The sequence below is a fragment of the Perissodus microlepis genome, chromosome 15 (genome assembly GCF_051167445.1).
Source record: "Perissodus microlepis isolate ML-2025 ecotype Zambia chromosome 15, ASM5116744v1, whole genome shotgun sequence".
Lineage (NCBI taxonomy): Eukaryota > Metazoa > Chordata > Actinopteri > Cichliformes > Cichlidae > Perissodus > Perissodus microlepis.
In genome coordinates this window covers 37,838,901-37,863,602 of record NC_140475.1, presented here as the reverse complement: position 1 = coordinate 37,863,602, position 24,702 = coordinate 37,838,901, and the positions used below count along the sequence as shown (strand labels likewise).

Genomic DNA, 24,702 nt, shown 5'->3' with positions numbered 1-24,702 from the left:
GACTGAATCCGTCCAACGACATGCAACTGCAGGTGCCTTAGCTAATAATCCACCACAGATTAAAGGTACTATGAAGACTTAATTAGTTTGGGAAGAACAACAGGGATTAGGCAGGCTTACCAGGGGGGTCTCTTAGCTTTGTAAGTTTAAGATAAGATAAGATAAGATAAGATAAGATAACCTTTATTAGTCCCACACGTGGGAAATTTGTTTTGTCACAGCAGGAAGTGGACAGTGCAAAAGTTATGAGGCAAAAATTAGGATACAATAAGAATAAATACAGTACACAACTGTACAGAATAGAATAAAAATAAAATACTATATACAGTAGAATAAAATAAAATAAATATACAATAAGATAAAAATAGAATACAAATACAAATGCTATATACAACTGAGTAAAAATACAACGATGACAGAAAAGATTATTGCACATTAGTGTTATTGCACATGTGTGGATGTGTGTGTTTGATCAGTTAAAGTATTTATTGTGGAGTCTGACAGCAGTGGGGAGGAAAGACCTGCGAAATCTCTCCGTCCCACACCGTGGGTGCCGCAGTCTCCCACTGAAGGAGCTGCTCAGTGCTGTCACAGTCTGCTGCATGGGGTGGGAGATGTTGTCCAACAGTGATGACAGCTTAGCCACCATTCTCCTGTCACTCACCACCTCCACTGGGTCCAGAGGGCATCCTAGAACAGAGCTGGCCCTTCGGATCAGCCTGTTCAGTCTCTTCCTGTCCCCGGCAGAGATGCTGCCGCCCCAGCAGACCACACCATAAAAGATAGCAGAAGCCACCACAGAGTCATAGAAGGTCTTCAGGAGTGGGCCCTCCACTCCAAACGACCTGAGTCTCCGCAGCAGGTACAGCCTGCTCTGCCCTTTCCTGTAGAGGGCGTCTGAGTAACGAGTCCAGTCCAGTCTGTTGTTCAGATGAACACCAAGGTACCTGTAGCTGTCCACAGCCTCAATGTCCATACCTTGGATGTTCAGTGGTTGCAGTGGAGAATGCTTGTGCCTGCGGAAGTCTACCACCAGTTCCTTGGTTTTACTGGCGTTGATCTGGAGGTAGCTCAGCTGGCACCAGTCCACAAAGTCTTGGGTCAGTCCTCTGTACTCCTTGTCGTCCCCATCAGTGATGAGGCCGACTATTGCAGAGTCATCAGAGAACTTCTGCAGGAAGCACTGGGTGGAATTGTGGGAGAAGTCTGCAGTGTAGATGGTGAAGAGGAACGGAGCCAGAACCGTTCCCTGTGGGGCCCCCGTACTGCAGACGACCCTGTCCGACACACAGCCCTGAGTTTCACTTAGCATGCAAATCTTTCAGAGCAGATGGGCACGTTGTAAAATGACCTGATGTTCAGAGGTTTTAGCTTAGCAATAATTAAATGAAATTAAAAGATGCCAAGCCTTGTTGCAACTCTGTAACTCAAGATGAGACTTCTAGCAAGATAACGAGATTGGTCACTGGTATGATTGCTGTCCAAGTTTTGAATTTACAATGCAGCCTGCAGGGGGCACTAGAGGAACAGAGACTGAAATGCACGAAGGACTGAATCCAGTCCAATCAGATCATTGTTTGGTTGGAAACACCAGTGTGGAATAGAGTCAGTGCAGGTTTTACAAAGTATGAAACAGGAATGAACATTTATAAAAGAATATGTACTAATAACAGAATCAGCTTCTTACAAAATCTTAATCATTTTTTAAAGACTTTAAAAGCACCTCAGATGGTCATTATACCCCAGCAGTTGTATAATATGTTTAATCTGTACAACTGTGGAGGGCCAGGAGTGACAAAATGAATTAATTAAATATGCAATTTAATAATTAATTAAATGTTTCATTTATTAATTAAAATTAGAATTGATTAATTGAATAAACATTTCAATAATTAATTACATGCCCATTCATTTGATTTAAAACATTTAAAAAACACTTTTTTAATTTATTTCAAATTGTATTTAACTATTGACACATTTAATTAATTAATTATTTATTACATTTTTAATTAATCATCGACACAGTTAATTAATTATTAAATTATGTATTTTTTTCAATTAATTTTGCCACTTCTGACCCTCCATATACAACAAAGGTATACAAATAATTACAGTTTTGCATGTAACCCTGTGAATAATGCACACATTTTACTTTTATTTACTTTTATTCTTATTGTTTGTACCAGTTAAAATCATTTTACATGTGGTAACTTTTTTAATGAAATAAAATGTAAAAATATTGAAAGTAGATAAATAATCAAAGTACGAGGCTCTGATGTGAGAATGTATTCACACCAGGTTTATTATGCTTATTCGGGATTTTAAAAATACACATTTTTCATTAAAAAAAAAAAAGAGGGGATAGTGTCCTGCTTTTTCACACATCTTCCTTCTCTGTTTTCTTGTTTCACTGTTTTTGTCTTTGTTGCCATGACTACCTCTTTCCAGGAGTGTATTTTGTGTCCAATTCAGTTCACGTCAGTTCAGCTTCATTTTATTCACAACCACAGTCACCTTGAGGTGCTTAATACTTAAAGGCAAGGATGTTTCAATCTGCAACAATCACACTCTCCCAGCTGAGGGAAAAACTCAGAACCATCTGGAAACACCAATATACTGATACACAGCAGCGCTTGAGTACTAACCACAGCAGTATTGGAATTTCTACTCATAAATGTAATATATTGCACATAATTCATTCCGGTTTTGTAAAAGTACTTCAGTAGCTTACTCTCTCTGCAACATGGCCTGATATGTATTGTTGTATAATTTCACAATATACACCTCTGGCCCTGCCGAGAGACCCAACCCTTATCCTAATGTAGACACAAACAAGAGCTCTCTGTTAATATTTAAGTTGTAACTCAAAGCAAACAGCAAAGTTCAGTTTACACTTTAAGTACTTTCCATCTAACCAATTAACAAACGACTTGCTTTACCTCCTGAGCTACAGCCACCCCAATAGCATGTAAGCATGCCATCTCTGCAGGTATTTAGAAATAGTTGATGTCATTCAGCAGCAGCCTTTTCATACAATAATAATTTATGGTAATATGGTAAAACTTAGGTAAGGCAGTGGGATGGCAAGCTGCACAGGCCTGGTGTTTAAATCCAGTGGTTAGCTGGGGCCTTTCTGTCTGGAGTTTGTCTGCATGAGTTCCAGATACATGCATGGGGTTAGGTTAACTGGTTGTCCTAAACTGGCCATAGATGTGAATGTTTGTCTCTCTGGGTTAGTCCAGCAACAGATTGGCAACCTGACTGGAGAGGTTGGTCTGTTTGAACAGCTAATAGCAGACGTACAGACAAACACAGTTTTTATAGTTTTGTTAATTTAGCTCTTATTTTTATCCATTTCTATCACAATATGTATTTTATTTATCACATTATAGGATATAAAGGGTTCAGAACAGTTTCATAATAAAACAGTACAAACACAATCACAGACACATTCTCTGCAGTCTCTTTACACCAAAGCTTCCCCAGGCCGGTTGTATTGGCAAATTAAACCAAATAAACACAGATCAAAATAAAGACTTTAGTTAGTTTTGTAAGCACATAATATTCTTTCAATGTTCATTCAAACAGCCAACACATTCTTTTCCCATGTCAAATACAGGTCATTCTCATTGCTGAGCTGTAGCATGATGAATATTTATTACAGCAGCAGGTGTGCTTCAGTTATGCACAAGGTGTCCTTTGGTGTTTGTCATTCCTCAGTGTAAAGGGTCACATTGTATCCAGAGTCACAAGCCCAAACCGAGTAGCTTTTAGTGCAGGCGGGTGAAAACAAAACAGCAAGTGGGATGAAAGGCTGCAAAAGGTCCCACAAACAGGACGCAAACTTCACTCTCCTGGCTGATCAACATGCAACGCAGGCATCAGGAGGTCGGGGAGATTAGTCAGCCAGGAGAGTGGGGCTCAGCGACAAATGTACTTGGATAGCTTTAGAAATACATTAGGCTTTCACAGCATTAACTCGTTTTTTAATTAGCATGTTGGAAAACTATGCTTACTTTAAGCTTTACAAGCCTTCACACTGGACAGAACGAGGCTGACTGACTTATTTCACTGACCAAAGAACAGCTTGCACATGATATGATAATGAAACATTTTCACATTATAAAAAACATATCTGTTCATGTAATGTTTTGACTAATTCAGATCTTTTTGGTGAATTATAAATTCTGTTTAGTAGAAAGGCAGCAATAGAAACACTGAGCGCTACATAAAAATGACAAAACTGAGTTTCAGAGCCTAAAAATTAAAAAGGGCTTTACACGAGGTAGTATTTCAACTGCCTCCTGGAGCCCAGCATCGATGCGTTCACCCACTGTACAAACCTCAAATCCACAGCTCAAACCTATAAATTCACAGTGTAAACACAGCATCCCCCACTTTCTCAACAAAGGGTTTTATTAATCATCAAAGTCTGCAAAAGGAGGAAACCAGAGGCTCTCCTTCCTCTGCGACTTGCTTTGAGCTGCTTTTCTTTCCTGTCGCTGTAGGACGTTTTTTATCCAGCAGATCTGAACAGCAGCCAAAGCTATCATGCAGACCTGCTCAAGGAAACACACCAAAGATCAGAAACTGCTGTCAGTGACTTCAGAGGTTTTTTTGCAGCCAAACGCTCACTAGTGTTACCTCGAGCAGCAGCAGGCCGGCGGTCAGACCAGCCACCAGAAGCAGATTGTGTTTGGCCCACCAGACAATTTTATCCAGGCAGCCGATGGTGAATATGTCTCGACGGGCCAGTTTCTCCTCCAGCTGCTGCATCCCATAACCACACATGGTGTTCAGTACAGTCTGCAAAAGAAAGAAGCTGCTTAAGGTAACACAAAAAGGGCTTTGATGCACTGAACACCAGCATGGACAAGAAGTTTGTGCATGGATTCAACGTTCACCTGTAAGAAAATCAATAGTTTCAGCTCATCTTGTTTCATCCTGCCCATCAAACAGGGTGTGAGCTGAACTGCAAACAGCCAGCGCTGCCTCCCAGTCTCCGAGTAGACACACCTACAGTATCAATTTTACAATTTTGTCCTCGAGTAATCGTATTCACAAGATTTTCAGAAAACTTGACCTCTGACCGTCAAATTTTATGAAAATCTCATTTAAATTTGATACCATAGGTGTGTCTCGTGTGATCTTTTTTGACTTTTTTCAGAATGCCTCCAGTGCTAGCTCTCCACAAGGACGCTACCTTAAAGGATCTGCAGCTACTGAAAAGAGTAAGCATAAAGGGAGTAACGACTTTAGGTGGCAAATAATTTCAAATCACACAAACACAGTGGCTGTCGTTCTCATGGCCAGTGTTGAGTTACGTCAAGTGTAGCAAAGATTAATTTGTATTTAAGCTGATGACGCTTAGATTAATTCACTGAATTCCACCGTTATACCAACTGTATATGATTTAGTGCAGCGGTCCCCAACCCCCGGGCCACGGACCGATACCGGGCCCGGAGTGTTGTTGGCGCATTTCAGGAGGACGCTGCTAATAAAGTTACACAGTTACAGTGAATTAATATTTATTATTATATTTACAAAACACCACAGTTTTTGTCTCAGTCGTATCATTTTATTTTGATGTATTTATCCGCGACACCTTAAAGGCCGGTCTGTGAAAATATTGTCTGACAATAAACCATCTGTGGAGCAAAAAATGTTGGGGAGCGCTGATTTAGTGTAAAGACAAAATACAGCATACTGTTAGTGAAGGAAAGGGAAATCAGCTCATGAAACATCTGCTTACATCTTGTTAAATTCAATTATAAATCCACAAAGACCAGCAGGTCAGCTGATCACAGCCTGAACACAAAGAAAATCTGAGTTCACATTAGAAATTATTGTTAGCTGTGACTCTTTTCCCCACGTGGAGCCACTACAGTCGCTCCCCACTGTTGAGATGAAGAGGAAAACGTACCATTTACAACGACGCCATTATTGAGGCAACTGAAAAAGTCACTCTTGTGTCCTACATAACCGAATTTAGATTTGAACATTTGTATTATCATGTATAATATAATTTTATTATTATTATATTAATACAGCACAGGGTTCAGTTGCTTTTGCATAAACATCCATTGTAGAACTGTCCTTAGGAGCTACTTTTGACTTTCTTGCTTTGAGAACATTTCAGAGCTTTTTCACCTTTACTTGAGTAAAGAAGGTGATTCAGTACTTCAGCTTTTACTAGAGTATTTTTTAAACACAAGTATCTGTATTTCTACTTAAGTAAAGAATGGAACAGCCTTGGTACACCTGAGGCATCCCAAACATATCCAGGACTGGCTCACTGACTGGTTCTGACCTGGTTCTGCAAGCGAATGCAGCAGGAGAAGGGAACTCCACAGGCCTCCAGACTCGGGTTGGTGTCCGAGCACTCAAAGTAGGCGTTACGGGACCAGTTTTTATAGCTTTCAACTCCACAGCACTGGAACTGCAATCACAGTGAAGCAGAAGCACAGTCATCACAACAGTAAAAAAGAAAGAACAAAAAAGATTACTGACTCTTAAAACTCGTCTCCACCTTCTTCTGGATGAAGTCAATGGCGTTCTCCAGGTCTTGGTCCTCCCTGTATCGTTCAATTGCCTTCATCATCAGCCTCTCAGTTCTCTCCATCACCTGAAAAACAAGAGAACTGTCATGTTGGTTTGTTTGCTGCTTCGGTTTAGTACGATTTTTCGACGTCTTGTTACCGTATCAGTGAAAAAGTATCCCACGAATGCAGCTGCGATCTGCAAGAGTAAAATGGCCACCAGGAGTCCCAAAAACTGCAGGACAAATAGGAGCTGATTAGAACAGGCGGCCAGAGTCAGAACAAGATAACAACCAGCACACTGTCATACCATCTTCAGCAAGCAGATGGTGTTACGCAGCGCCCCGAAACATCCGAGGAACGTGATGAGGAACATCACAGAGCCGACGACGATCAACAGTAGAGCGGGATCAACCGTCAGGGTGTCAACCACATCTATACACACACATATACACACACACAGTATATGTTTGCACTGCTATGTTTGTGGATATAATGGATTTCCAGGACCCTTATCCTGACTTAAAGATGATCATAACATGGACCCGAAACCCGTCCTTGAAAAATCTCTTTTATGGACTTTCCAAAAGTGAAGATATGGCTAAATGTCCTCGCTTACCTATTGTTAGCAGAACTTACCCCGACTTAAACCTGATTCCAAAATGGACCCTGGAACCCAAAAGGTCATTTTGGGAATCCTGGAAAAGTCCTTCACAAAGTCTGCCTCAGTGCTTTGACCGGGTCTAAATCCCAGTTGTTTTCCAGAGGTTCGTGAACGAGCCAACATTCACCTCAACGTCAGTGATAACACAAGAGCAAGTAAACGTTGAAACATGTCTGAATAACTGTGTGGCTCATCTTCAGGAATGTGATCAACAAGCCTTGTTTTGATTACCCGACATACATACACAGTCGTTATTCCAGGACATTCCACCGACTTGGAGACTTTCACAATCCATAAAACAAATCTTTGCTTAATTAGTTTGAATCTTCACAAAGTGACTGTGTGGACAGATTTTATAACCCTGGCATTAGTAATTAATATTTTACATATCAAGAGACTGGTAGGGTCTGTACTCCGTTACACTCTCACACTGTTTCCATGACAACTTGATCAACTTCCTCCCACAGTCCAAAACATGGAAGGTGATTCGAAATTGGCCACATGTATGAATCTGAGTGTGAATGGTTGTCAGACTCTGTGCTGTACCTGCAGTAGACTGGCAACCTGTCCAGGTCGTAGCCTGGCTCCACCCACCCTATGACTCATCTAGAGATAGCTACAAAAATCTAGAGATAGCTACCAGATATCTATATGTGAGAATTAGACAAAACAAAGCCGAGACAAACCTTCATACAATCTTGACTGTGCACAATAAAGATAACATTCAGACAAAATGCAGAGAAATGAGGCTTAAATTCCTTTCATTTTTTAATAATGCCAAGAAAAAATCAATAATTCAAAGTGGACTAAACTAACCTACCTTTCTCTCTGGCGATCTTAGCATAGATCCCCACTGCTATAAGTATGGCACTCACAACCTGCAAAGTCACAGAGAAACGCAGATTTCATTAAAACAGGAACAGCTGTAGCTAGCTCTACTGTCACTGGAATTAACATCATTTTCATTTCTGTGTCTGTGGCTTAGCCTGGATGAGACGAAGCCGACTTGGAAATGACGACATGAACACCTAGATTTGCATCCTGATTGGGTTTTATCAATCACACAAATTAGACCAGAGCAGTTCAACTGACATATTGTTTTCACATTGTTGTGCCTTCTGCTAGCGATGGATGTCACACTCGCAGTGCCTCCCGAGTATGCCACCATGTTTACTCTGAAACAGGCCCCAGTCCAATGTTTCCCCTGCTTTACGTTCCATCTCACTATCGGTCCAAGAAGATACATTTCTGCTCTTACTTTCTGCTATTGTTCTTCCTCTGTAGTATTTTCTATTGCTTCCTGTTTACCAGCACATACATTCTCGCCATACACGAAAAGGCACGTAAGTATAAATGGAGATTATCTCTGAAACTGTTCTAAAAATACTTGACAGAACAGAGATGATTTTTATTGGAAAACATCGTCTTAAATATAAAGTGTATCAGTGTGGTTGTTATCCTGGCCCTTCACACAGCCCCTCACTTCATCCTCTCCATGAAACAACCCATTTTGGCCTCCTCTTTCTTTAAATGCCTCCCTAAGAGCCCACTTTCATTTTGATTGGCCAGCTTCTGGAAGCCTGCCCGGGAAAAACGAAGCCATTGTGGAAGCATCAAAACCTGCAGTTCCTCTAAAGGCCACTTGGATAACTGTGAAAAAAAAAATATTAAATCTTATAATAAAGTTTGCAATGTTAAGATGTGGCTTCTTTAGCTGACAGCTAAATACTAACAGTGTTCAGTTGTGATAACAGACCAGGAAGTGTGTGCTCCGGTTTTGTTGAGTGAAGTTCTACTATTTGTATGTCATTTAGCACTGAGTAGCAGATATCTGCTAGCATGGTGGCAATGTCCATCTCTACGCCTGACATATGAAAAATAACTGGTTATTTTTACAGAGTACCTCCTTTGTTACTTTCTGTACACGCCATCTTTCTGGCCTTCATGGGAAAGAAGCCCTCCCCTGCTAGAGATTATTGATGATTTTTTCCTCTTAGATAACTTTTGGAGGGAGTTTTTCTTGATCTTATTATTTCATATTGACAAAAATCAGCATCATTTAAAGGCACAGCATATATTTGTATTGCTATGCAGATGATACCCAGTTTCTATTCATGAAGCCAGATGACAAACACCAGTTAGTTAAACTACAGTAATTTCCCAGCTGGGTGAACCTCCAACTCTGAGGTCATGGTCCTCACCCAGAAAAGGGTGAAGAAATCACGGATACAAGCAGTGGAAATGAGCGTTCTCTAAAGGGTGGCTGGCCTTTCCATTACAGGAAGGATGAGGAGCTTAGCCATCTGGGAGCTGCCACTCTGGCCCTAAAACTCTTAGAATCCAGATACTTACTTTAGGTGGCATTGACTTGGCTTCCAGTAATGTTGGATTTGTTAAATATTTGCACATTAAACAGTGTAGGACTGCTTTCTTACATTTGCAAAACATCTTTAAAGTTGGAAACATCCTGTCTCAGAGTGGCACTGAAAAAGTAGCTCATGGATTTATTACTTTTAGGTTGGACAATTGTTGTAGTTTATTATTATCAAGCTGCCCTAAAACTCGCTGATCCAAACTGCTGCAGTAAGGGTACTAACAGAGAGAGAGCATGTTTCTCTGATATTGGCTTTTCTTCACTGGCTTCCTGTTAAATCCAACATATCTAAATAAAATCAGAAGGATAAATGAGTTAATATTAAATATTAAAATGCTGTTTGTAGCTCATCTTCTTCCTCTGTTATGGTGCAACTGAGGCATTTAGTCACTATTATGCAACAGGTTTGCTACTATCACGCACTAATGAAAGTATGATGCTACATTTTTTTTAAACAATAAATTGTTTAAAATGGGAGAGACTCACCCAAAAGAAGTAGCAGAAGATGAATAAGGTGTACTTAATGCCTCGGTATCCTCTCATGTCCTCTCAGCAGTGCTGTTGTTCTGTCAGACTGTCGGAGGCTTGTTATCCACTGAGACTAAAGCAGGACATGTGTCGGCCTGCTGAGGCATTCCTGCTGCTGAGGGAGGAGACATCTGTCACTTTCTAACCCCATCACATCCACTGTGTCTCACCTTTTTTGAGACAGCCCCTTCTGTTTATGATTTGATGTCTCCAAATAATCTTTAACTTTTGTGAATTCAGTGAACTTCTATAGAATCACAGCTTTGCGTTTTCAAAGAAAGAAACATAGCAGGAGAGTTAGCTCATATCATCCGTCTGTGTCACGCTGATTGTGGATTTCCTTCCTCAACAAATTAGTTAAAATAACTTTTCTCCACTCACTTCATTTATTGTGTGTTCTGTTACAACTGGGCTCATGAGATGCAAAATAAAATCAAGAGTTCATGTTTTTTATTTTATTTTGTTTTTTGGAAACATGGGGGTTTATTTGTTCACGGTTTTTATGGGCAGCTGAGGGTATGATCAGGATGCTGACTCAAAGTAGAGCTGGGACTAATCCATATCAAAAGAAGCAGCTAGAAGGCCCCCTGCACGCCTGCTAGGTGAGGTGTTTTGGGCACACCGCACCCTGCTGCAGACTCAGGACACAGGCTGAAGAGATTATGTAATAGTAAATGGACTTTTTCTGTGCTTTTTTGGGGGAGTTAGGATACTTTGACCAGAGCAGCCAGGGTTTGAACCACCTACCTTCCAATTACACCTCCCTGCTCTACAGTCATGGATTAAAAAAAAAATACAGGCTCATCAAAGTTCAAATTAACAGGTATTGTGCATATATGGAGGGAAACATAAAGGCTGGCAAGAACATCTGGACACTTAGCAGTTAAACCCATGCATCACCCAAAGCCACAGTATTGCTAGTAAGGGTTCATAAGATTATGATTATTCATAAAGTGGTTTCATTGTGAGCTTTGCAAACAAAACTGTGTGCAGAACAACAGGGCTCCCAGATTTCATTTACAATGTATTTGTCCAGATTTGTGTTTTTAATCATGTATTTTTCTGTCTTTTTTTAAGAACTCCCACAGCAACACGCCTGTAAGGAAGAGAAAGTTCTCACTTTTTACCTGTATGACCCGAAAGGAACTCCAGTCTGGAACAGGAGGTCCCAGAGAGTCCACACAAACGGGAAGCCATAGTTCTGCAATTTTTTGAGAAAGACATTTGGTGAAAGCAATAAACTAACATGCTGCATGAAAATCCACAAAGATCTCATCAGATGTTCACGCAAAACATCAGAAAAGATTCTGCTGTAACTCTGAACTACAAGCCGAGATGAGAACCCACATCAGTGAGAAGGCCACGGGACACATGTGGGAAAAGATTTACCCTCAGTAGTAACTTGTCCTCATGATAACTCCCACATACAGAGTCATATTGCAGACACATGTGTAAGAAAACATTATCTGAAGTTAATTTTAAAAAGATGTATTAATACATTTTACAAGATCTGGGTCTCATCTGTGTCACACTACACATGCGTGTCATGTGTGTCACAAATGATCATTCTTAGGAATACCATGGATTTTTATTTTAAAAGGTACCTATTGTAAATTACTGTATTTAAAATAGTTTCAAACCCTCTAAAATTCACTAAAGCGATGAACACATTTCAAACAAATAACTGCTACAGTTTCATGTTCAAAACACCAAGTTGTGGGGCTGAAATGCGCTTTGTGTAATACCCGTTTAGACCACAAGATGGTGCAGTGACTCAAAGTAACCTTGAACCAGGCAAGTCAACAAAACAAAAAACACTTAAATGAGACCTTTTATGTTGCTATTACCTGGCATCATAAAAAGCACAGACCGCTTAGGAAAACCATGTGCTGAGGTGTGAGTGCTCTAATATTTAACATTTATTGTTCAGTACCCGCTGAGAGGTTTGTGCCATTTTTTCTTGTTTGAGTTATTAATATAATTTGATTTTTACTACAGTTATTCAGCAGCTGGAACCTGGCAGGGCCTGGTGACTGCAATAAAATAAAAACGGCACAGAAAAAAATACTTTGTGAACGCGCTGTTTCATACAAACACCCGGGTGAATGGTCCAGTCAAGCTGTGGCCTAATAATGCAAATTTCGTGCTGTACGCGAGTTTTAATGCAAATTTGGTGGATCCTGTGAAGCCTGTTAGCGCCATTATTTATTTATTCATTCATTAATTTAATAATTATTATTTATTTCCCGGTCTCGAGTTGGTATTTGGGACGTCACAGCACCACAGGCCACTGTACGGCACCCGCCATTTTGATTTCAGGCATGAAGTCGCTGAGAATTTCGAGCAGCAGTTTCCGATAGCAGTCACCTTCAGTTTGGTTCAGTTTGTTTGTATACGTACATGGGTGTTTCTCTGGTGTTGTAACTACGATTTTAACGTCTAGTTTTTTTTTTGTTTTGTTTTTTTAAATATTAAACTTTATTGAAAAACAGTTTACAGAACATGTACACAACCAGAACAAAATTAACATATGCCAGGGGGTGTAATACAAAGAATTACAAACATTCAAATAATTTGTAATTACTACAAACAGTAATAGTTTTCATAGCCTTCTTGTTAAGTGATCCACTAATCAATTTTATGTAACATAAAACATCATTATAGTAATGTTTAAAATTAGGCTTTTTGTTACTGTATTTGCATTTGTGAAAATAAAATTTAGCTAAGATAACTAACAAGTTTATTATAAAGTAAACATCTTTTTTTTTGCCTTCGAAAGAAACAAAATACAACATTTTCCCGTTTCACGGTAAAGTCTTTGTAGAGATGTCCAGCAATGAATCTACTGAAGTCTTTCCAAAATGTTCTAGCGCATGAACACATCCAGAAGAGGTGCTGCACAGTCTCAGGATGGCTTCCACAAAATCCACAGTTCACATTTATGTCCCTTTTGAACTTTGTCATATAATGATTAGCAGGATGAAATTTATGCAGTATTTTAAATGGGACTTCCTTCACTTTATTCGTTACCAGATACTTGTTAGGAATTGTCCATGCTCTTTTCCAGTTAATGTCACTGACAAAGAAATTCCAATAAGAGACCACATGTGGAATAGTTACAGATCCTGTCTGGAACAAAGCACGAATATTCTTATTACTTTTACTATGGTTTGTTAGACAGATTCTTCCTATGTGTGAATCTAAAGGGTTGGGGAGAGAAACAGATGATATGCAAGGTTGAATACTCCAATGGACCAATCAGCATGCATTAGAAGAAGATTGACGTTTTAATGGCCCAAATCTGCTTCCGTGTAGGAAAACTAAAGGATACGAGTCTTGTGTTATTTACCTTTTCGTCGACTACTGTTATTGTATGTGTGTAAGGTGTCTTAACGCAAGAAAAACAATTATAATTTTCGCTGTTTAGCGCCATTGAGTTTACCTCCCGAGCGCCCTCTGCTGTGCCAGCGGCTGAACTGCCGTAAGTAATAGTGGGGCGGCTCTTGGTCCACCATTAAAATAAACTAAAGTGATTTAGAAACATTGACCAACAAATATAAAAATGACGTGTCGCTCAAAACTTCCTGTTTGGGGAACTCGTGGTGACTTCAAAGAAACCCGCTGCTACGAAAGTTTTCGGAGACTTTTCCAAATGTCCCTAAATTATCTACATATGACTGAGCTGTCAGTGGTAACCAGGAAATTAAAGGTTTTTCCTGAGTCCCTCCTCCTCTGTCTCATGTAGTAGCTTGTTTGTTTAAAGATCAGCGCACTAAAAGCGCATCGATCACTCGAAACAGATCTATCGGATCAATAACTCGGTGAGCGACATGGATGCGAACTGCCGGGACTGGATGTCAGCCTTACCTGAAGAGCTGTGGGACACTCCTCTCACACACCTGGCCATTCCAGGTACATTCGCACATTTGACTCTTTTAGGATTCCTCGTGAATTTATTGTCGTATTTCTGTGTTTAAATATGTTGACAGTCACCTGAAGTTTTAAGGCGCTTTAAACACAAAAATATCAAAAGCATCAGTGTTACATTATAGGAATTATCTACCAATGGAAAATCACTAAATACGTTTACTTAGTATTGAAGTAATACCTGGTAATACTTTATGTTGGTACTATTTATTCTACTTTACATGTGTACTTCAATACTAGACTTTTCCTTCCACTAAACTTATTTCACAACTACTTTATATTTTTATTATTTATATGCAGTGTAAGAAATGTGTTATCTTTGTGGTTTGAAACTCTGCATATTCACAGACATATTTGTTTTTGGCTGTGTGCAAACCAGACCACATTTCCCCTGTTTTGGCTACTTCACACTGGCTCCCAGCGCGTCATAGATTTCATTGTTTGTTAAGTCACTGGATGGGTTAGCCCTGCCTCACCTTTCTGGTTTTTAAACTATGCACACTCCCAAAAGATCATTGTTATCAGCTGGCTGGATGCTTCTGGCCTTTACTGAGAAACAGATTAAGGTGTAGAGGACATCGGGCCTTTGTTGTAGCGACACTGAGCTCTGGAACAGTTGACCTCACCAACCACCACCTCACCATCGACATCTTCAAACCCTGTTTGAAAAATCATTTTCATGTGAAGCTGAGCCTTTACAAATCGTTTTTTTTTTTTTTTTTTTTTTGCTTGTGTTGTTTGTTATTCTTTTAGTTTTACAAAACTGAAAGAATTGACTCGATGTGTGAAGTTAGACCTGGTCACCCTGACCTTTGGGGCTCCCCTCTCACTGGGAACATTGTTTTTTGTTTTAATTTAATTACATTTCCCTGATATTATTTTTATATTTTCACTCACAAATACAACATTTACATACATATTTTACACTCTGGTATTGTTACTTTCACTGAAGTAAATGATCTTCTTTTACCACTGGACAACAATTCAGACTGGGATTGTTACAGTTACACAAAACAATCATGATCACACACAGACACAGTAAACAACAAAGTCAACATTTATCAGATAAACAAGCAAGTAAGAATTTTTTTTGAAGCAACTTGCGCCACAAACCAGTTTCTTTACTTTTAAAACTTGAATGTGTTCCTGTAGGAAGCCACGATGCCATGAGTTACTGCCTGGACATAAACTCCCCGTTGGTCAGGGCTGAGTCGGACTTTTTCCGGCTCCTGGATGGAGTTTTTAGCTGCTTCACAAGGCCAGCCATTTTTAGATGGGCCACCACACAGGTAGGCACTGAAAATACAACCACTGCGCTGTCACTATGTCGGCAAAGGTGCGAGGACAACTGAGAAGTCAGTGCCATGGGTGCTGAGACGAGACGGTCCAAAGTTTAAACAGGTTTTTTGGTCTTCTTAATATACATATTTAAAAAAAGTTGTTGGCTGCAGACAGAAAGACTGTAAGTTGATGATAGAAAGCAAAAATGAGAAGAAATACATTTAAACACTCCACAGATTTAAAGGAACTGTGAGCTTTCACATATGAGTAGTCATGTGATCCAGTGTTGCTGTACAAATATTGATTGTAGTACAAAATGCTGTTTATATGCCAAAAAAGCTCTTAACTACTCAGTGTGCTTTGTAAATGTATTTACAGACCAGGGATCAGGAGCCAAGGTCTAAAAAAAATCAGCTGAACTAATCAAGAAAAAAGAAAAAGTGCAGCGATACTGTTTTTCACAGTTACTGCTGCTGTAGGAAATAAAAGGCCAAGTGCCTGCCAGGTGCGAGCTAATCAAATGAACTTTATTAACTGAGCATCAGCATGCGTGAGTATCTCTGTAAAAGCAGAAGTTTTGACAGTTTCCTGGTCTGGAACATGCAGGTGTGTGTTGACAAGTGTTGACAGATTATTCCCACGTTAAAAACATGCAAAACAGCTGCCAACAGCTGGACATCCCTTCAAATTTCCGTCAGTGTCAAACCCTGCAATGTTCAGAGAAACGACAGAAAGCCCAAGAGCTGCATCTCACACTCAACAGGCCTCAGTTAGCATGTTAATCGTTAAAGTTCAGGATAACAAATTAGAAAAAGGCTGAAGGCTGTTTGGGAGGAGAAACCTTCTCTCTTATAAGAATATGGAAAAGCTGCAAACCACAAGATTTCTGGATCAGCGTCCTTAGGAGACCAAAGCGGAGATATTTGGTCATCATGCCAACTGTCAGGCACGGTGCTGGACATCTAGATAAAAAGAACTATTGATTAAAAATATATCATTTGTATCTATAGTTTAAACTGGTTATGATGTAGAAAATGAGCGTTAAATAAAGTACTTTGCATGTGGTTGAAACAGGTAAGCTGGATGGAACCATGTAGAGTAAACCGAAATTAGTCAGTCGAAAAAATGTTTGAAGTGAATGCACGCAAAAATGGGAGGTGGTGTTGATGACGAGGTCATTGAATCCAGGACATCTGATGTAAATGTTGAGACATCACTGGTTTCAGTGACGCCTCCATCAGGAAATCATGTTGACCTCTTTCCTGTCAGGATAAAACCATTGAAGAACAGCTTTCAATGGGGATTCGGTACTTTGACCTTCGTGTTGCACACAAACCAAACGACTCGTCCAGCGACTTGTACTTCACACACGTCATATACACTCATGTGACCGTACTGGTGAGTTTAGCACTTTCACCTGACAGTTAGTGTTATTAGAAAAAACAAATCACTACTGCACAATTTTTTTCAAAGTTCAAGGTTCTGCTGCACCTGAATAGATCTCATTTCTATTGGATTATATTATTTTGAGATGCAACAGAAAGTCTTTTGAACAATATGAGCATTTACCGGCTGGTACAGATTTTATCAGGCAAAAATTCAAATCTCAGTTTTTGCTGGAGTTCTTTGAATGTCAGTTTATTTTGAGGTGGAGATTTCTACAAAGAGCTTAAAGGGTTCGGTTTACTTTTAAAAGTGTAAGTCTGGCTCTTCTAGTAGTTACAGTGAGTATCCTATTTAACAGGAAACACTTGAGTCCGTTGCTGCTTGGCTCGAGGCTCACCCGAAGGAGATCGTTATCCTCGCTTGCAGCCATTTTGAAGGAATGGATGACAAATGCCACGAATCGTTCATTTGGTCCCTGAAGAAACTGTTTGGCTCTAAGCTGTGTCCCCAGAAGGTGAGCTTGTCTCTCTGCACAGGTGATTTATGGTACAAAAAATGTCTGGTGCACCAGGACTTAAGAGTGGCCCGCTGGTCCTCCACAGGAATCGGCGCTGACCTTGCGGAGTCTGTGGGCGTCGGGTTACCAGGTCATCCTCTCCTATGAATGCCAGCTTGCAGTGAGACATCAGGAGCTGTGGCCTCCCATCGCTTACTGGTGGGCCAACCAGCGCAGAGCACATGGAGTCATGACTTACTTGGACTGGCACAAAGACCTGGGACGTCCAGGTGAGTTTGGACCGTAGAGATTAGATATGTATGCGCGTCAGTGGCTAAAAACTCCGTTTTCTCTCCTCAGAGGGCTTCTTTGTGTCCGGCCTGAACCTGACAGCTGACAGATGTTACATCACCAAGAACCAGAAGGAATCCCTGCGGACGCTCACCTACAGCAACTGGGAGTATTTGAGGACATGGCTTGAGGAACAGAGTCCCGGATCAGACGCCGGGAGCCTCAACATCATCGCGGGAGACTTTGTGGGTTCACTGCCGCTCTGCTCTGCCGTGATTGCACTGAACCAAAAACTTTGCCGGAAGAACTCCAGCCGGATGAAAAAGCATTATTAGCCACACCAAACCTCATTTCCTGTGTTCCTCGGTGTCTCGCAGTTTACGTGAATTTTTGTCTCCACTAAGACTTGAAAGAACTGTTACTTCTGTCTGCCTCAACATCAACTCATCAGGGCATTTTATGCTTATTACAACCTTTTTATTCCTATACTCGACTAGAGTGGCTTCGCGAAACCCTCAGTTTACCATAAAAACAAGCTGTTTTAGCCCCTCCCCCTTTAGCCAACTTTCTTCGGACTGGCTGCCAGTCGCAAGCAGAAGCTTTTCACAGCAGGTGTGTGTAGAAAGAGAAGATGAAACTGTGCATTTAGAGCCATCTGAAGTTTGCCTTTTATCTCTCGTGGGTTATTCGTGCATCTGAATCTTTGTGCAATCTGAGTTTTTACAAGAAAACATTGTAACAAATTTGTATCATTATATATTTTAACATACTGTACAGTAAAAGCAGTCTTTTCTTTAACTGAGGTACAGTCCATTTTTACTTCTGCTATCTCGCCCTTCCTCCCCTCTCATCTGCTTCCAAACAGCTTCTTGTAGCGCCCATGAGCAGCGGTGCTGATGATGACCTTGACAACGGCCGAACCTTCGTCTGCATCCACCTGCACGTCCTGAACGGTGGCCTCTTTGTACAGCCAGCTGTGGAAAAGCATACACATGTTACCACACGTGCTCCATTGATCCAAACGATACGCTGACACAGACAATCCCACCTTAACTGAGGAGAGCTCAGGTTAACTTTGAGATCTAAAATTTGTTTCCCCGTAGCCTTTAAGATCTCCTCCTCCACTGCTTCCTTCAGCTGTTCCAAGCCCCTCCCCTCCAGGGCTGATATAGGCAGAGCAGCGGGCTCTGCAGACTCGTAACTGAGAGACAACCATAACAAAACAGGTCAGAAATATGATGTCAGCCATAATACCAATAATAACGTAGTACATTATAAGCAGGTCCTGATGGAAGTTACTGTATATGTGTGCTGATGACAGTGGTAGGTGAGCTGGTTTTTGCCCTTACTTGGTGATGAGATCAGTTTTATTGTGGACCTCTATCATGGAGTTCATCAGCCTGTCGGGCATTTGCAGGTTCTTCAGGACATTCAGCACGTTCACCTTCTGATTCGCTGTCTCTGGATGGCTGATGTCTCTAACATGAATCAGAAGATCCTGAAATGATGAGAAACACAACCACAGTCTCCCGTTTTAAAATGTGCAACTTTACAGCAGTTAGAAGACGTTAAAAGTCGGCTTGGCCCCTACGGTTTTTATTCAGGGGTGAATTTAAATTTAATTAAAGCTTACGATGGTGTGGCTGCTTCGACTGACACGAACAGTTAACCAAAGTCACACAAGCGCACCAAAACTGGACAACAGACAAGTGGAAACACATGGCTTGTGTGAATTTGGTACGAACAAAATGAAAGCATCATCCTTTCCTGTATCAACAGCCTGAACTGTTTTATTTTTTATTGTTTACGCCAAGTTTAGATTTTTATGTTGGATCGCTAAAATGTTTTTCACACCTCGTTTTAGTTCTTAGTTTTACTCCTGCAGCGAGTGTGTGATAAACCTCGGTTTGCTACGTACCGAGTGCTTAATATCTTCCAGGGTGGCAGAGAATGAATCGATGAGCTGGTGGGGCAGCTGGGACAGGAAGCCGATGGTGTCCACATACAGAACGGTCATGTGACTCGGCAGCTGGCCAGCGTGGACGGTAACGTCCAGTGTGGCAAAAAGCTGGTTTCTGGGCTGGAGGCCGGTGTCCCCCGTCAGAGCTTTGATCAAAGTCGTTTTTCCTGGACAGATGAAATCAGAAGAAATGTGTCACTGTTGTGGATGCTTTAACATTTAACACTTTATATGAAAACAATCTGCTTTTTTACTGGTCTTCTACGTTTCCAGCCTCTCACCACAGTTGGTATATCCCAACACTGAGACGACGGGGAACTCCCTGTGTTTACGCTGAGATCGCAGGAGGTGCCTCTTTTTCCGAAGTTTTTCCAGCGCCAAGCGGATCTTTATCTCCCGCTCTTTCAACAGCCTCTGCTGGATCTCGTACAGCGTCTCACCTGAAAGGACCAGAGACTTTATATCATCATTTTCCAGCAGTACAGCTTTCTGCTCATCACTGATACAAATATCTGCCCCAGAAACAAAGCGCCTAATGCTCACTTCCTATTTTGCAAATAGACTGTATATAAAAGATGGACTTAGCCACCATGATGTTACAAAGTGGTCGATAAGATTGATTGTAAAGCCAATTGTGTTTGAAGCTGAAGCTCAAACCAGACCTGACGCCCCCTGCTGGCCGTTAGAAAGACTGCAAAATATGGGAATAAGATGCATGCCTCAATAACGGCACGAACATATAACTGTATCAGATCCAAATTGAAGAAAACTGATCATATATTATTAAAATTGTCCTGGCGTGGTTTGTGAAGTAGAAGGTAGCTCCATGGTGTAGTGGTTACCACCTTACATGTGATAGCTCCTCGGTCTGGGAGCAGATGCACAGCCAGCCTCAGGGGTATAAAATCTGTGCCATCAACCCTTTGAGAAATGACACCTATACATGGCTGTGAAGGAGACGCTGTGCTAATGCATTTGCTGTGGCACTGTCCTGTAGTGCAGCAGTTTTGGGTGGAACTAGAAAACTGTCACATACTCTTGATACTGATATCAAACCTTGTCTGAAAACTTTTATACTAGGTGTAAAAATGTCTATGCTGCATATGATTAAAAAGCTATTAGAGTTTATTATACTATTAGAGATTAGAGTCATTTTAATTAACTGGAAACAATATAAAATAAGTTATTTCAATGTGGGTAATTGGTGTAAGGGCTTTCTGGACTCAGAACCAGATATTATGTCCATGATTTATATACAGTATTGGTAACAACCAATCAAAAAGAGACATCTATACACACAGGTAGACTCGTTTCCACTGTGGATGCTGCATCACCTGATCCGCCAATGTATCTCGATCCTCCGCCCTGTTGATCCAAGTTTGCCATTTCATTTTTCAGCCGTGATCTGCCATTAACGTACCAAATGTGACTTAACACTGATAGGAGGGCATCATCATATCAGACTGAAACATTTTACAACCCACCCACAGGTAGCAGTGTAAGGTACCTTAACAGAGGGATCTCTGCCAGTGAGATCTGAAGCTTGGCTTCTTTGGTTCTGGCGTTGCAGCGGAAAATGTGGAGGACTACTGAGTATCTGTCAAACACTTTGACCCCCCAGACTTCCTCAAAGTCCCTCTGAACAGAAATGAGTAAGAAAAATAAAGAAGAAGAAAAAGAATCATCAACAAAAGAAACCTTTCATCCAACACAGCCAGAGTTTTCAGACATGCTCACCTCAGACAAAGGAGTCAGACGCTCAACATTGACAAACACAGCAGTGATTCCTGCTGTTTGCCTGATTCTCTCTGCAGGGAAACATCAGGTAATTCACATGTAAGCAGCACTTGGTCTAGACCTTCTGATTCACCGGAGTGGATCATACCTGTGAGAGTCTGGAAGTTCCCTTTCCCAAATATCCTCTTCTTCTCTGGAGTCTTGGTGGAGAGGATCATCTTGTCCACCACAGTCCAGTTCTCCAAGGTGTTCACAAGCCCCTCAGCCTCGGCCATCATCAGCTCAGCTGCAAATGTAACGGTGCAAACTTGTGATAATCTCTACTGGTGTATCTTTGTTCTTGGAGAGCAATCATAGCTCAGGATAATTGCCTTAAAAATGCTCTCACTGCAGCCTGCCAGACTTTCTTCTTCTCGGCTGCCTCTCACAAACAGAAGCTTTAAACAGCACACGGGTGGAGCTCTAGCAGTGTTTAATATGACACCTACATTAGTCGGAAAATAAGGAAAAACATACATTTAAATCTACTTTTTCCATCTGGCTCATCTGAGCATGTGTGTGCTGTTACCTGTAGTCAGATGCTGTTTCCTGCTTCCCCACTTCACATCTGGGTGGACGATGAACACCCTGTGCTGTCCCTCTCCGATGCCTGCAGGAATCTGCTGCTGGAACAGCTCCTCCACCTCGCTGTCCTCCAAGAAATCTTCATCCTCGCCCTCCTCATGAAACCCGTTGCTGCTGCCGAGGTCGTCTGTGCTCTTCAGCCTGAACGCGGAGAGCCCAAATGCCCTGGTCTGCAGGCTTGTTGCCCCTCTCTGCCGCCGACAGGTGTTGACTGCATGTGCGTGATGAGGTGCATGCAGCAGTCTGCAGGTGGCTCGCGCCCCTATCTGACAGCTCCTCGTGCAGGATCGCTGCAGGACGGGCATCCACGAGCTAATCCTCCTCAGGGCTGTCAGGAAGCTCATCAAACCCTGAAGTTCACACAACGTGGATCACTGCAGGTCACACACGCGCGCTGCTGACGTCGTTCTTCTACAGGCTCACCTGTAGAGATCACACTTCCTGTTTGGTTTAGAAAACATAATTTATCTCAGTAAATATACAAAAAGTTGGACTATGACTGTTTATGAGCGAAAGGACACCAGGATCAGCCCCTGAGTTGCTGTGTTTTGAGTTTCGTGAGGCTTTTGGGTTTTTTGGTCCCCGCGTTTTGCCTTCCAGTTAGCATTTCCTCCATGAGTTCGCACTAAACGACAAATTTGCCGTCAATAAAGGATTTTAAGCTAAACAGAGTCACCCGAACGGGATAAAACCTCATTTACATTTAAGATTATTCGCTTGAAAAATAGCCCAATAAGATTTTTTTGATCCAGTCTGGAAGAAAACGTTTCCTGGAAGACTAAACCCGGGGATATTATTTGACTCACAGTATTTCCTGTTTGCGTCATTTCCTCTGTAATTATGTTTCCACAATTTACTAACGCAATTAGAAATTCATACAGCTGATTGTCAAAATAAGAGTTTAAGGTTATTTAAAAACACAGTTCTAATATTTATATTCATAGTGTTTTTAGGTATGCTGATTTCACTCACAATATTGTGATTTATTCCGCCCCCTAAAACGTTACTGCACAACATCGATTTAACTTCCACTTAGTTTGAGTTCATATATATATATATATATATATATATATATATATATATATATATATATATATATATATATTGTGAGTACAAGAAAACAATTATTAAAATATGATGTGTTAAATTTGTTTAGATCAGAAGAATAAGGAAGGATTTGTCTGTGTGTTTTAGTTTGTCTTAGCTGTAGCCTGAGAGTGTGAGGAATTGTTTAGAGAGAAAGGAGTTTATTGACACTGGGGGTCTGCTGTCATGAAGCTACAGTTGCTGATGCTGATGCTTGTACCTTCAATAAAAACTCATAATTGTTATAACTTAGAAGCAGGTTTGCAGGAGACTCTCCACATGCTTATCTGTAAATGTAAGACAATAAGAGGCCAATGGCCCAGTGGATGCAGAGTGGGGGTCTCAGTGTTTGTAATATGTTAACTCTGTTTTGTATGTTGTGTAGAGGAATTTGGTGTAGCTTGGGTGAGGAAGTCATGTATACAGAGACACACACACAGTGCTTTGACTGTTACGACGCACCCACACCCACATGCACACTCACGTGCACTCACATAGACACACGGGTACGTGCACACATAGGCACTCACGTGCTCGTGCATACACACACAGACACAGAGTTTGCAGCACACTGTGAGAACGGGCAGGCAGGGCGTAGGTGTTGATAGCCCAGATCTTGTTCTTACCGTTCAGCTGACTCCTCAGGACTTGCCTGACCCTCTGCAGGTACTTGGTGGTTGCAGCTTTCCTAGCGGCCTCTTCCTGGTTCCCATTCGCCTGCGGGATCTCCAGGTACTTGTAACTGTCCTCTATGTCTGCAATGTTGCCTTCTGGTAGTTCGATCCCCTCCGTTCTGACTACCTCCCCTCTCTGACTACACTTCTCCAGCCCGAACGACATTCCGATGTCATTGCTGTATATCCTGGGAGCATCAGTGAATCGATGTCTCGTTCACTCTTGGCATACAGATGTCATCCATGTACAGGACAACTGCTCCATTCCGTAGTCAGTCTTGTCAATGATCTCACTGAGGGGGTTGAGGCCTATGCAGAACAGCAGTGGGGACAGAGCATCTCCAGGCCAACCTCAAGCCCATAGCACAAGTCACTTGATGGTGACTTGTGCTATGGGCTTGGAGTTGGCCTCCACTGTTGTACGCCACATCACCATTGAGTTCATGATGAAGGCTCTCAGGGTCCTGTTGATCTTATATAGTTCTAGGCATTCCAGTATCCAGCTGTGGGGCATTGAGTCATAGGCCTTCTTGTAATCAATCCAGCCAGTGCACAGGTTGGTCAGTCTGGTCCTGCAGTCTCAGCTGATTGTTCTGTCTACCAGTAGCTGGTGTTTTCCGCCTCTTAGGCTCCTTCTCCATGGAGGGTACTGCCCCTTGTGGCTGTTCAACTTGTAGCTGATCACTGCTGCTGTATTGTAGATCAGCTTGTTAGTGTTGGTAATCGTGGTTGTAGGTATCGTCCGTAGTGCTGCATTAACATCACAGCAGACTTTCTGAGGGTACTTCACGTAATCTTGGTAACCGGCTACGGGGGTCCAGGTTTCAAGCTTGGACATGATCCTATCTTTCAGGTCAGTTCCTCTCACATTCAACGATCCTTCTATCGCACTTGGGGCTTGGTACTCAATCTCGGGTGGGAGATATCATCACCTGGCGTCCTGGCTCCCCCTTGCCGTAGCATTTATGTTGTACCTCGTCAATCTCTAGCTGTGAGAGCAGTCCCTTCTTTCGAATGTTGGAACACTGAGCTAGTAGTTGTTTCGCCGTCATTGTGGATGTTGGGTATCGAAGAATCCATAGGTCCCTCATCCTATTCATGTAACCCGCCAGGGTTACTTGCGTAGTAGCATTCC

At 41.5% G+C, this 24,702-nt stretch overlaps 3 protein-coding genes across 4 annotated transcripts; 1 reads left to right on the top strand and 2 right to left on the bottom strand.

Moving 5' to 3' along the window:
* Positions 1-2,083: 2,083 nt before the first annotated feature.
* LOC146372660 (tetraspanin-33) lies at positions 2,084-10,178 on the bottom strand. The gene is made up of 8 exons (XM_084954231.1): positions 10,064-10,178; positions 8,024-8,081; positions 6,850-6,974; positions 6,700-6,774; positions 6,530-6,625; positions 6,311-6,439; positions 4,645-4,806; positions 2,084-4,559 (listed from the first exon to the last, which is right to left on the bottom strand). The coding sequence occupies exons 1-8, from the start codon at positions 10,118-10,120 to the stop codon at positions 4,419-4,421; spliced, it is 843 nt and encodes a 280-aa protein (XP_084810357.1). The 5' UTR covers positions 10,121-10,178; the 3' UTR covers positions 2,084-4,418.
* Positions 10,179-13,726: 3,548 nt separating this feature from the next.
* On the top strand, positions 13,727-18,036 carry plcxd1.2 (phospholipase C, X domain containing 1, tandem duplicate 2). Of its 2 annotated transcripts, XM_084953711.1 has the most exons (6): positions 13,727-14,017; positions 15,185-15,321; positions 16,583-16,711; positions 17,058-17,213; positions 17,302-17,485; positions 17,556-18,036. In XM_084953711.1, exons 1-6 carry the CDS (start codon positions 13,936-13,938, stop codon positions 17,819-17,821), a joined length of 954 nt encoding a protein of 317 aa, XP_084809837.1. In that variant the 5' UTR covers positions 13,727-13,935; the 3' UTR covers positions 17,822-18,036. The 2 variants fall into 2 exon arrangements, with proteins under 2 accessions (XP_084809837.1, XP_084809839.1); XM_084953713.1 differs by lacking the exon at positions 16,583-16,711.
* A 94-nt stretch (positions 18,037-18,130) lies between these two features.
* On the bottom strand, positions 18,131-22,558 carry gtpbp6 (GTP binding protein 6). Its single transcript, XM_084953710.1, has 10 exons — positions 21,752-22,558; positions 21,332-21,469; positions 21,184-21,254; positions 20,954-21,084; positions 20,781-20,851; positions 19,728-19,886; positions 19,405-19,613; positions 18,836-18,984; positions 18,535-18,687; positions 18,131-18,460 (listed from the first exon to the last, which is right to left on the bottom strand). The coding sequence occupies exons 1-10, from the start codon at positions 22,149-22,151 to the stop codon at positions 18,334-18,336; spliced, it is 1,608 nt and encodes a 535-aa protein (XP_084809836.1). The 5' UTR covers positions 22,152-22,558; the 3' UTR covers positions 18,131-18,333.
* Between the last annotated feature and the right edge of the window lie 2,144 nt (positions 22,559-24,702).

Bases quoted from the DNA above. Each gene is read 5' to 3' on its own strand.
- gtpbp6 (XM_084953710.1), bottom strand. From the start codon at position 22,151: ATGAGCTTCCTGACAGCCCTGAGGAGGATTAGCTCGTGGATGCCCGTC. The intron at 20,852-20,953 runs GTACCTTACACT...CGTTAATGGCAG, and splicing joins GCAGAGATCCCTCTGTTAAG to ATCACGGCTGAAAAATGAAA. The intron at 18,461-18,534 runs GTGGGATTGTCT...GCTTTTCCACAG, and splicing joins CTGAGCTCTCCTCAGTTAAG to CTGGCTGTACAAAGAGGCCA.
- plcxd1.2 (XM_084953711.1), top strand. From the start codon at position 13,936: ATGGATGCGAACTGCCGGGACTGGATGTCAGCCTTACCTGAAGAGCTG. The intron at 14,018-15,184 runs GTACATTCGCAC...GTGTTCCTGTAG, and splicing joins CACACACCTGGCCATTCCAG to GAAGCCACGATGCCATGAGT. The intron at 15,322-16,582 runs GTAGGCACTGAA...CTTTCCTGTCAG, and splicing joins TTAGATGGGCCACCACACAG to GATAAAACCATTGAAGAACA.
- LOC146372660 (XM_084954231.1), bottom strand. From the start codon at position 10,120: ATGAGAGGATACCGAGGCATTAAGTACACCTTATTCATCTTCTGCTAC. The intron at 6,440-6,529 runs GTGGAGACGAGT...CTGTGATTGCAG, and splicing joins TTGACTTCATCCAGAAGAAG to TTCCAGTGCTGTGGAGTTGA. The intron at 4,560-4,644 runs GTAACACTAGTG...TTCCTTGAGCAG, and splicing joins CCGGCCTGCTGCTGCTCGAG to GTCTGCATGATAGCTTTGGC.